We start from the raw sequence: 12,597 nt of genomic DNA, 5'->3' as shown, positions 1-12,597 counted from the left end.
ATGTTTTATCCATTGCATGTTTTTCTAGGAAATTGTTTTGCTGGCTTGCTATGACTTGGTATTCCCTATAACACAGAGAGGATAGATATATATGTAGAAATTCACACATGGGTTCTTTTTTTCTTTTTAATTATTTATGGGAACAGATTATATAATGTAAGATGTAATGAACAGATACTCTGAGGAAGAGACACTAGGAAACTCGAGGCTAATTTAGTAGCATTATGATATAAATTCTAGCAATACTAATGTTTGCTGATTAGAATGACATTGGACTGGTTTCTTGAGTTCAATTTCAGCATATGTAGAGATGGGGACAGCTATCACAAAGAGAAGGAAAGATGAGTTGGTAGTTACTATTGTCTTCCCTAATTTGGTACTTGAGGACCTAAAAAGTCTTCAATGATTTGATTAGTTCTATAATATACACTAAGTATATAAGGTGGATGAAGAAGGGGACAACTATTTGTAAAAAACTAGAGACAGTTAGATAGACAATCAAGATCTCCAGTGGGCTTCCTATGAAATCTGTATTTCTTTAAATTGTTTTTTTTTAACTGCTATGTTCTGTTTTGATATGTTTAATCTTACCCTCTTTGAGAAGTAAAACAAATGTGTAGGACTGATAACCATGTTACTGAGCTCTTGTTCGATCATAGAGCAGAAGGGTTTGTAGTGTCACTTTATGAATGTCATTCTAAATGCTTTAATTCCATAACATGAACAGCTACTTCTAAGATGACAATGTGTAACTTATCAACCAGCAATTTCTTACCGTTTGTTTTTCTGTAAGTTTGTATCATTTCTACGCTTTTTTAAAATCTCCATGTATTCTTTTGTTTCCTTTTCTTTAAATAAAAAATTAAAAAAAAAAAGAAACATCAAAAAACTGATTAAAAAAGTTGAAGAAGACATAAAAAGATGGAAAGCCTACCTATGTTCATGAATTTGAAGAACTCATATTATTAAAAATGTCCATACTATCCAAAATGATCTATAGATCATTATAATTCTCATAAAAACCAATGGGATTTTCTTCACAGACTAGGAAAAACAAGTCCTAATATTTATCAGAAAGCACAAAAGACATAGATAACTACAGCAATCGAGCAAAAAGAACAAAGCAGGAGGTACTACTATACCTGATTTCAAGATATATCACAGAGCTGTATTAATGAAAACAGCATGATATTGGCATAAAAACAGACACATACATCATACAGACTAGAAATCTCAGAAGTAAAGCCCTGGATCTAGAGCCAGCTGACTTTAAGAAAGGTGCCAAAAACTCACAGTAAAGAAAAGACAGCCTCTTCAACAGATGGTACTGGGAGAACTGGACATCCATATGTAGATTGAAGCGTGACACCTGTCTCTTATGCAGTACTCACATCCAGTTAGAACAGATCAAAGAAGAAATGTAAAACCTGAAACCCTGAAACCTCTAAAAGGAACAGTTCAAGTTATTGCTAAGGGCAGTAATTTTCTGAATAGTACTCCTAACGCACGGAAAACAAAGCCAGAAACTGATGAATGTGGCTGCATCAAAAAGTTTATGTACAGGAAAAGAGTGATCAAGAGTGCGGAGACAATGTACAGCAAAAATATTTTCCAGCTCTTGAGATGACAGAGTTATTGTCCATAACTTATAAAGAACTCAAAGAACTTAATAAAAATGTATTCCACTTAAAAATGGGAAAATGACCAGAATAGACATTTCTCAAAAGAACTATAAATTGCCAATAAACATATGAAAAACTTCTCAGTATCATTAGACATAGGGAAATACAAATCAAAACTACTAGGAAATACTCTCTCCAGACAGAATGTCTACCACAAAAACAAGTAATTCTGGAGAGTGTGAGAAGAAAAAAGAACTCTTATACACTGAGTTTGGGAATATAAATCAATATAGTCACTATGGAGAAGAATATAGAGGGTCCTCAAAAACTGAAAACAAAATTTACCATGTGATCCACCTATTCCACTCCTGGGTATACAGCTAAAGAAATTGATATATCACAGATATCTATACTTGATAGATGCTCATGTTTATTGTGACACTATTCACAATGGCTAGGGAATAGAATCAGCCTAGATGCTCACCAACAAATGAATGGATAAGGAAAATGTGATATCTAAATAAATACATATATAAATATATATATATTCAGTCATAAAGATTGAAACCCTGCTATATGTAGCAAAATGAATAGAACTGGAAGACAATATATTATGTGAAATATGCCAGATACAGGAAGACAAGTTCCACATATTCTCTTTCATATGTGTTGTACCCTAAGAAAATAGCTTTGTTATATGTGTATTATAGCAAACCTGTATAGGGGCTTACTAAATGTGTTTGTTTTATCCTTTTTCCCTAACTGATATGTTAAGGGACCTAATTGATCTGTTGGGCAACACTCTCCTCTGTAAAGAATTGCAAGAATCTCACCTAATTGATATGTTAACCATTGTTGCTCTCTACAAACTACAGAAGCTGTGCTAAAACAAGCTAACAAGGGTTGTTAATCACTGCTAGGAGCCTCTATTCTCCGCTAAAGAGCTAAGGAAAACTAGAATGGCAATTAATTTACATTTGTTTAAAGTAACCTGCTTGTGTGCAGAGAGATTTGCGTGTGAGTTTAACCCTTTACCCTGACCTTGACACATTACCGCCGTTTTCTGTTCTGTATGGCGCCTTATTGCCTCCCTCTCCCCTCACCTATCTATCTAGGCCATAAAGAATTTGGGTTTCTGGTGACCTCCCCCCGACCCGGTGATGATCTGTTGTAAAATGAGCCTGCCCCAATTTTAAGAACTGCTTAGCTTAAACAAATTACCGGGTAATACTATGGCCCAAATCCCAATCGGTGCTTTCCTTTTGTTCTGTATGTATCAAATGAGTTAGATATCAGGTCTTCGTAAAACTTAAGTTCCAGCGTCTCATAACTTGTGACCCCTTCGCACTCACTAGCGAAGACAAGCTGTCCTGAGATAATTAACTGTCCACTTTCTTCTCCAAATATTGCTGCAGACGTGCCACTCTGAGATAATGTCAGTCTGCAGGATGAAAATAATTTTTAAAAAACACCAGAAACTCCCTAGATTGTCAGAGCTAAGTGGACAGCAATACAGTTTCCAGACTTGGGTCAACAAGTTTGATGGCTCTGCAGGTTTCTTTGTTTCTCTCCCCCCGCCCTTTCCTCCAGCCCCTTTTTAAAGTCCTCCCTTCAGCTTCTAGGGGACAGTCTCCAAATTGGCTCCCGGAGACTGGTCGCCAGGCCTAAAAATAAAGCCTTTGCCACTAAATTTTCGGTCTCTTGCCTCCTTGGATTTTATACCGGGGCTCAAGTTATAACAATATGCAGAAACTTAAAAAGGCAAGTTAATGATTACTAGGGACTGAAATGGCATAGAGACAGAAAAAGAGTGATAGGATATGACCAATGTATAAATGATACATATATGTAAATACTACACTGAATACCATTATTATATACAGTTAGTATGCGTTAATAAAAAAAAAATGTAAATGAGTTGTGATAGAGAGGGAGGAGTCATGAAGATAGTGGATTCAACTGTAGATCACAATCAGGCAGAAGTAGTCAAGGCTAGGGACAGAAGTGATTGTATGTTAAAGTGGAAGCAGCCCTGAAGATAAAAGCTTCAAAAGGCATCCTAGAACAGGGTTGTAAAGTTAGAATTTAAAAAATAGCCGTCATTTAGTTCAAAGATGGTAGATGAGTTTCACCTGTTGAATAAAATAAAATTTAGTGGCTGCCTTGATACAGATGTAGAAAAGGCTATATGCACCTAGAGGAAAGTGTCGTGATCAATTGCCAGCTTCCTGTCCTGAAATGTAAGTGCTATTGCTGAACTAGTCTGCCCTTCACTGTTTAAGGTGGAGAAACTAAAATCTGCACATGTAAGTCAGTTGTCTTACTATATAAAATGTTTACGATGGTTTTAATTAATTGTGCTGTTAAGTTTGCATTTTTTCAAATATTAAAAAGAAATAAAGATTAATTCTGTTAGCAAATGAACTCAGGCTGGAATGGAAGAACTGAAATGCAGCAGTTTGCAAACGAATATTAAATGTTCACAAGTGAAATGCTGATTATTTTAGTGGAACTCCTTCTGAAGTTAAGCACTTATAATGTTTTACTTTCAAAACACTTTAACTTTGAAAAATACTTTCACAGTCTTTCATTTTCTAAGCCAGGACCTCAAAGAAGGTTTTTTTTTTTTCTTTTTGTCTGTTTTTTTGTTTTTGTTTGTTTGTTTTGCCTATAATGATAAAGATAACTGTTTTTAGTTAAAAAGGCTAAATTAGTGAAATTGCATTAATTAAAGGTCATAAAGCCTAGAGTTGCTGGGTAAGGGTTTAAGGCTGTCACAATGGTCAGAAAATGCTGGTACTCAATATATAAAGGCAAGAGTAAGCCAGTTAACTAAAGGCTTAGTTTTATCAGCATCTGCAAGTTTCACTCTGATACTGGTTATAGAATTTACTCTGCTGGTTAATATGAATAAGTATTTTGATTCCTAAGAAGAAAATACACTTTATGATAAGCTCTAAGAAAATTAGGCGAAGAGCATTACCGTCCTTAGTTTGGCATGACATCATTATTTTTAAATAGCTTTAAAAATGTATCCTGGGTATTTCATAGATATTCTCTTGGAGAAGGTATACTAGCTAACTAGGGAATCTAATCTTGTATATTCTTAAGAAAGTCTAAGTTGTCTCTACTGTGCTGTTAGGGGATCTCAAAACTAGGAAAATGAAACAGCTACTTACAGCACAGGTAATAATCTTAAAAGAGTTCAATGAATTCATGAATGCTAGCAATCTTAAATGCATTACGTGATAGAAGACAGGACCACTACTTTCTTAAGTGCTAAAAAGAAAAAAAATAATTAAAATATTAGCATATATATTGCATATTTATTTATTTAGGAAGACTTTTATGAGGGCTCCAAGTCCATTTTTCGGATTTCTGTAATAAATTATAATAGTATAAATATCTTTGAATGAAAGAAACAATCTTTATTCACAGAACAAATGTTTAAGTAATTTTGGCTTATGTATTTGTATTTCTTTTTAATTGTATTTCTATTTTTGCAATAGCCTTATATTAATTTTAAATTGCTCACATGCCTAAGTAATGAGCCAGAAATCTTGCATGGCTCTTGATTCACACAGCTGGAACCAAATGTTCCATTAAACAAAACTAATATTATCAGTAATTTGAAGAAAAGGATTCTTCTTCTAAAGTTATAAACTTTATTTCCAGTGGATTGAACTATAGTGGGAATTTTGCTGTGTTACTTGGAGAGCACCAGGAATTACCCAGATCTAAATCTTATGCAAATCGTCCTGATGGCTGCTTTATTCTGTATGGTATATGACCCAAAAATTCAGAAATTTTATTCATATTCATTTTACTTCTTTCATAAGAAACCTTAATACAGTAGTTTAATCTATGTTGCCCGCTTGAATCTTAAGCAATCAGAATTATAAGTTACTCAGTGGTAGGTTTCTATTCAAACCCCTTTAGAAGAAGATTACACAGTTTAATGGTGTCTCATGATCAAAGGCTCAATGCATGGGCCAGTGGGAAGATGGGGCTAACATTGCCATGAGTCATCTCTCCCACTCAGGCAGCTGAACACAGTATATGTGAAATACCAAAGATTAGTTGCTCAAAAAGTAAAATGTGTATGTGCAGGGAGGAAGATGAGGTTAGGCTGATTCCTGGAAATGTAAAATACTAAGACATTATCCTTCTTGTACGGGAGTAGAGAATCTGTTAGTTTATGTTGTACATATCTTATACATAAGAGACTTGGTTCATACATTATATTAATTACTTTGATAGATTAAATTATTTTGCTTCTCTTAACAGTTAAGTGTAGCAGGTAGAAACAAACAGAATACGTTAAGTAATTCTTTAAACTTATGGCTTGTCTCCCATCTAAGGTCTATAAAAGAGGTATTTTCAGCCAGCCTTGTGTTTTCAGCATATAAAAGGCAGCATTATACAACCTTCACAAAACAGGCTAGGAAAACTTTCACGATACTAATGTGTTTAAATTGTTTCTTGAGTTGGCAGGACATTATTGCTTGTTCAAGTTTTCCTGTTCTCTGGGAAAATAGTATTGCGTAATACTTCAAAAGCAGCTGGACTGTAAGTAATTAAACTGTAAAATCCATGTGCTCTAGATCTCAGGGTAGTTAATTTTAAATCTTTTCTAGTGCTAGCAGACAAACTGTAAAATTACAAACTGTAAAATGAGTAAATGTTTGACAAATGTTAGATGCGGTGTCAGAATCCTTGTGGAACGGTTCCACCCACTCATCATGCTCATGCAGTCATTGGCTAACAACACAAATCACAGACAGAGCAGGAGGAGCATAGAAAGCAAAACGTGTGGTCTTTCTGAGTTGTCATGACAAATGTTCCTAGAGCAGAGTTTCCCTCCAGTTTCCCTTGACACAGGTGTGCCAAAAAGAGATTACAGTTGTGCTGGAGAATTCGATTCCAGCCTTTATCCCGGCAGGGCAGGAGTGAGCACAACAGCTCCTGCCATTTATCTCACTAGGATATAAAAGTATTCTCATTTTTGGTGAGTAAAAAATATTAGGAAGTATGAGGCTAGGATATTGGAATCTAAGTCATACTGGAAAGAGAGATTGAAAAGCAAAGAAATAAAAAATGAAACTATGAGATGGCTATTACAGTGCCAATACTGTATTCTTTATCGGATATTCCGGTCTTCAGTTGTTCTTTTTTTTCTCCTCCAGGTGACCACAAGTTGCTTAAAATAGTCTCCTACTGGAGAAAGCTGACCCTCTTGTTTCCCTAAATAATTTCTAAAACATCTTTACTGTTTGGAGACTGTTGAATAAAAATCTTTAAAATTATGAAGTATTATTTTGGAAAGAATCAGTAAAATGTAGTGAAAAGATAAGAAGAAAACACATCATTTGGGATGTGGGAGTTGAGGTCGTGGAGACAAATCAGGAAAGAGTAATTATTTACACAGAAATCAGAGTGAGGTTAGAAAATGGTCAACCAAATGAACTTCTCATTATGACTTTATAAGACACTTCAAGTAGTTCAGTATGTACTATGATTAATCACATGACTTCTGCTTGAACAGTCAATAGACCTAGATTACTAAATTAACAAGAGGCATACATAAGTATTTCTTTCCTTTTCTTACCTGATACAAAACTGGTTGAACTTTTCTAGCATGACTCAGAGAGTCTAATAAACACATTTGACCTGATGATATATTGAATGCAGAGTATAAACAATGAAATGACAGTTGATACAAAAGATAAAATGCCTGTGTCTTGTACTCTGAATACCACAAAAACAACAATTTACAAAGTATTAATTATTGTAACTCTCCTACTAACCTGTCTCGAAACTGTTATTTTTTTTCTTTAATATAAAAACAATCAAATCCTCTATTATCATTTTCAATCTTATTTTAAATCTCATTTAGGCTAAAATAGATGTGGCTAATAGGGTTATTTACAGTCTGTAAATCTCCAATCCAGCAAAGAAAACAGTTTTTCCGAAAGAAATAATAATATGGACAACTTTTACATTCTTCAATTTTCATCTAAAATACAGGTCATGAGATTAATGTTGCCTAAATAGTTCAAAATGGGAATGCATAACATTGGCTCTCCCATTTGTCAACTGAGAAACTGCAGTTTTTAAAAACAAATCTTGTTAACCTGAGTACGTATTTTAACAATTTTTCTTGACTAGCCCTAAAATTTAAATCCAGGAAAGGCAAGTCAAAGGCAATAAATGCAACTTTTTTGATATAGGGTCTTGCTATGTAGTTGAGTATGGACTTGAACTCGTGGCAATCCTCCTGCCTCAGCCTCCTGACTGTTGGCCCCCACCACTACGTCTGGCACAAAATGTAACTCTTAAAGCCCATATTCAGATTAAGACAAAATATTCCTATGTGGCGTCAAATAAGCACAAACTGAAGAAGGTCATGCTAACATGTAGACACTGATTGTGTCATTTTACTTAAAGTATTTGAATTCTGACTACCTTAACTATAATATCTAAGATATAATTATTTCTTAGAGTAGTTTTGAGTATTAAGTGAGATAATATATGTTCAGGTGCTTTACATGTGATAGGCATACAATACATGGTGGTTCTTCTTTCTCTTTTTACAAAAGTATCTAAACCAGGCATGGTGACCCAGGTCTGTAATCTCAGCACACCAGTAGTAGTCTGAAGCAGCAGGATTATAAATTTGATCTCAGGTGGGTGACTTGATGAAAGCGAGAACCTATCTCAAAATAAAAACTAAAAAAGATCTGGGGATGTAGCTCAGTGTAAAGACCTTGGGTTTAATCCCTTGCCTCACCTAAAAATATTTAATAATTGAGAGAGAACTTGAATAGAAGTTTTTCATTTAACATTGTATGCATTATTATTAGATAATAATGAGTATAGTGTTTATGATTTACAATCAACAAAATCTTATTTATTCAGTTTGCCTTCATTCTATTTCTTACTGTTTGTATTTTGTCATATTTTTCCTTGATTTGCAAGTCTATTATAAATAGAAAAATAATTTATTTAAAAATATGCATAATTGAAATTCCCTCAAAGAATGGAATTTGGGTTGGTAATTAGAAAAATTAATTTTATGTGATATAGCTATAAAGGCAAAAATTAAAATGGAAAATATAGTTAATTTTATTTTATTTATTCATTTTTTGAGATAAAATCCTGCTACACAGGCCAGGCTTGCCTTGTACTCACTATGGAATTGAGGATGGCTTGAAAGTCACAATCCTCCTGCTTCAGCCTCCTAAATGCTGAGATTACAGGAACAAATCCCTATACCTAGTGAAGTAGTATTATTTTAAAGTAAAAACACTTGTCTTATTTCAATCAATGTAGGTAATTCATCTAATGAAAAAAAAAGAAAAACCAAACTATCTCAGCATAATTCTGAAAGGTATGGATCTATTTTTGTTTAGCTCTTATTATTAGGAAGTAATTTGTTTTTAGGTCAAAATGCTTTTCCCATTATATTACTTACTCTTTGTCCTTTAGGACCTTGACTCCCAGGTGGTCCTCTGGCCCCCACGTGACCCTACATATTACAAATTTAAAAATCAGTTATAGAATTCATAGAAAACTTATCAGACTAGTAGTCAAACTCCCTTCTTATAAAAGGTAAATCGCCTTAGAAATTTAAAAACAAAATTGATTAGTTGTCTTAAAAATATGTGCTATTAGATATCATGGTTTTTTCTCGAGTATTCTTGTTTTAAAATATTCCAATACTTGGAAAAATGTCCTTTCTAGGTATGAACAAAGAATGGAAAGATTTTCATATTTGCTGACCAAGGAGCTTTAGGGAAGACACACATGGAGTGAGAGGTTGAGGACATCCCACTTGGGCATTAGACCAGCACAGTCTATCTGGGGATTGAAGAAGCAGTGCTCATCACTGTGAGATTTCTTTACCATTGACCTAGACATTTATAATAATCTAGTTAGGCGAGAATAGAGCTTACTTCTGAAACCATGAAAATGCAGCAAAATGTTGCAAAATAACATGTCACAAGAAATAACTTGTAGTGGAAATTAATGTTTTAAGTCAGTTATAAGGAGTTATTTTCACACTTTACTTTGTTTTTAAAATAAACTGGATTTTCCAGGTTGTGCATAAACATGTTATTGGCTTTAAAAACTAGAAAGATTAGTCTGAGATATAGTTACCATTCTTGCTACAGAAAAAATAAAAATATTTGAAGTTCCTAAGGTTCAGTATATTTTTATCTATCTAATATTTATTGAGTAGTAAAGTAGGAAAATAACTCCTTATAACTGGCTTAGAACATACCTATAATCCTAGCACTCCAAGTGGCCAAGGCAGGAGGACTGCAAATTTCAGCTCAGTCTGGGAAAGTTAGCAAGACTGTGTCCTCAATTGTGTTTTAAAAGGCTGAGGGTATATAGCTCAGTGCAAATTTTCTTTAAAACAGTTTTTATTCTCTTCAATCCTAAGTACTACAAAATTTTGTATAAATAATTTATGAAATATTTTCAAAACTTGAGTTTTGTTTACTAACAGTGCATTTCCTATGAACTTTAACTGGTTAGGAATATTTACAAAATTCTAATAAAATATTTAAATTTATGTTCATGATTTGTTTATCTAGTTGGCCTCAATTTTAGTCTTGATCACTGATCCTGTTTTTTTATCTGTGATTATTCAATGGAAAGTTTCAACATTTTAAAATTTAGGTTATGAAACTGAAATTAGCTAATATACCAAGTAAAGCTGAAAAAAATTCAAGATATCATGACATATTCCAGAGGGTTTTATGTCATCTGGGAGAGAAGCAGTCACCACTAGTACACAAATGACTTATTTTACATGAAATAAGCAAGGATAACATAAAGCAAAATTTTAAAAAGGAAATTAAAGTAGACAATCTAGAAGGGATCATAAAGCACGCTTTGTACTCACAGGTAATCCCAATGGACCCACAGGTCCTGGAACCCCAGGAAGACCTGGATATCCCTATGATTTCAGTAAAACATGAAAGAGATGAAACCAGTTATTTTCACTAAAGACAAACCAGTAAATTATAAATAATAACTAAAGGGGATAATGTGTTAAGATTTCCCCCTTTTATTCAAGATACAAGAGGTCATAGGAAATGTTGCTCAGAAAGCTCATAAAAATAAAAAAAATTATAGAACCATTAAGAAGTTTTTGCCTTGGATAAAATTTGTTAGGTAGAGTCACTGTGTATTGAGAAAAAAATCATTCATTTCATCTTTCTGTAAGTTATCTTATTCATAGACGTATGTCATATTTTATAGATGATGAAATCAAGTTTTTCAGAGAGGTTAAGGGACATGAATGTATACAAATATTCTAGACTGTCAAGTTTTAGAAGGACCATATACTTTATGGCATTAATGCTAACTTCTGGGACCACCTTAAATTTGACTAGTTCTATGGGTATAAGTTTCCTAGCTTAGAGCAACAGGTGATAGCAGAAAAAAAAAAAAAACTCTAAAATGATAGGTAAAATGAATTTGTAGACAGTATTTAGTTCCCCTACAACATAACAATGTATTTTCTAAAGTAAAAGGAAGATTCTTTTACTGATAATACTCATTCATTTCAGTTTCTATCACATTTAGAAACTATTTAATAACCAAAAATTGAAAGCTATATATAAAATTTGTCAGCTCTTACTACTTCAAAGACCTAAGAGAATGGATTCTGGGTTCTGATCATTTAAGTGGCAAAAATAACTTATGATCACAACGAGTTCACAGAAGAGTGACAGTGAAGATACATGACCTATAAACTATAAGTGGTGAAGAGGAAGCAGAATTGTAAATGAACTTTCTTTTTAATTCATTATAGTTCATATACTGTGATTTGAGCTTTATAGAACTATAGAATCATTTGACGAAATGATATCATTTATATCCTTTTTAGTAACCTTAGTACCATATAGTATTTCTAGTTAAAAGAAAACATTAATGAAAATTTATTCTAAAATAGTTTTTTAAAAAACGTGTTTAAATTCTAGTTGACAGTTCTACCTCTGAAATATCTCAACTTTATTATGTGCTTTGGAAGCGTATTTTTCACTGAGCTCTTACCTTAACACCCTTTTCTCCCTGGGGACCCAGGGGGCCTGGACTGCCACGGTCTCCCTTTTAAAACAATAAAGAGCAAGTAACATTGGGCCACGTTAATGAGCAGTGATCAAACTAAGGCTAGAAAAGAAAATTATTAGAACCATACCATTTTCAATGATATTTAAATTTTACTCTTCTTCACTCTAAAATTGTCTTTTAATAGAATTAAAATTTTCTTAAAGATGTTTTCAAGGAAAAAATGCTAAATGTCTAATTAAAATGAAGAAAACAGAAAACATGGAGCAACAAGACATTATTAATCAAGTATCATGCTGAAGCTTTTTTTTAGGTGGAAATGCTTTATTTATGAGATATACAAAATTTGAGAGTAAAGTATCAAAGTATTCTGGAACTTAATTTGAATAACCATTGAAAAAAATTTATTTCTACAGCCTACAATCTACCATAAATAATTGCTGCAGAAATAGTTCTGGCAGATTATGATAATAATCTGCTTTAGCAGATTAAAAAGATTAAATTGATTCACATTAAAATTCCCAGAATTGTAAGAAAATCTTACTGTAGAAGAGGTAACCCAGCATCAAAGTAAATCAACATAAAAATATAAAACTAATGTTTTTATGATAAAAATTGGTAAACGTATATTAAGTACATTATACTAACTGAAAGTTAGGAGAGATATTTAAAAACAGTCTACTCAAGTAATTGCAGACATGATATAGGTATAAACAGAGATCAGTTAGTGGACAATTCAATTTCAAACTGTGGTACAGTGCTTAGATTCTGACTCCAGGAAGGGCAAAAATCAAGAGGGATTAGAAAAATCTAAAAAATCTTCGTAGAGGAAATGGGAACTCAGCTGAGTCCAACAACTTGGTTTTGAATAGAGGGAAGGGGAGAAGAT

The 12,597-nt window shown here is 33.2% G+C and overlaps 1 protein-coding gene across 5 annotated transcripts in view; it reads right to left on the bottom strand.

Moving 5' to 3' along the window:
* Col24a1 (collagen type XXIV alpha 1 chain) overlaps nt 1-12,597 on the bottom strand; it is a 349,791-nt gene that overhangs the window by 153,909 nt on the left and 183,285 nt on the right. For all 5 annotated transcript variants that reach the window (XR_010050132.1, XM_063257323.1, XM_063257335.1 and 2 more), the window contains 3 exons: nt 11,694-11,747; nt 10,537-10,590; nt 9,097-9,150 (listed from right to left, as the gene is read on the bottom strand). Coding sequence is in view for 4 of the 5 variants with exons in the window: in XM_063257323.1 (XP_063113393.1) it covers nt 9,097-9,150; nt 10,537-10,590; nt 11,694-11,747 (162 nt within the window). In the remaining variant the exon portion in view is untranslated. The remainder of the gene's footprint in view (nt 1-9,096; nt 9,151-10,536; nt 10,591-11,693; nt 11,748-12,597) is intronic.

This window comes from Cavia porcellus, unplaced genomic scaffold (assembly GCF_034190915.1).
Source record: "Cavia porcellus strain 051 isolate PalLab524CR breed Dunkin Hartley unplaced genomic scaffold, mCavPor4.1 scaffold_1, whole genome shotgun sequence".
NCBI classification, from domain to species: Eukaryota; Metazoa; Chordata; class Mammalia; order Rodentia; family Caviidae; genus Cavia; species Cavia porcellus.
Note: the sequence above shows the minus strand (reverse complement) of the source record. Positions and strands in the feature narration are given on the sequence as shown.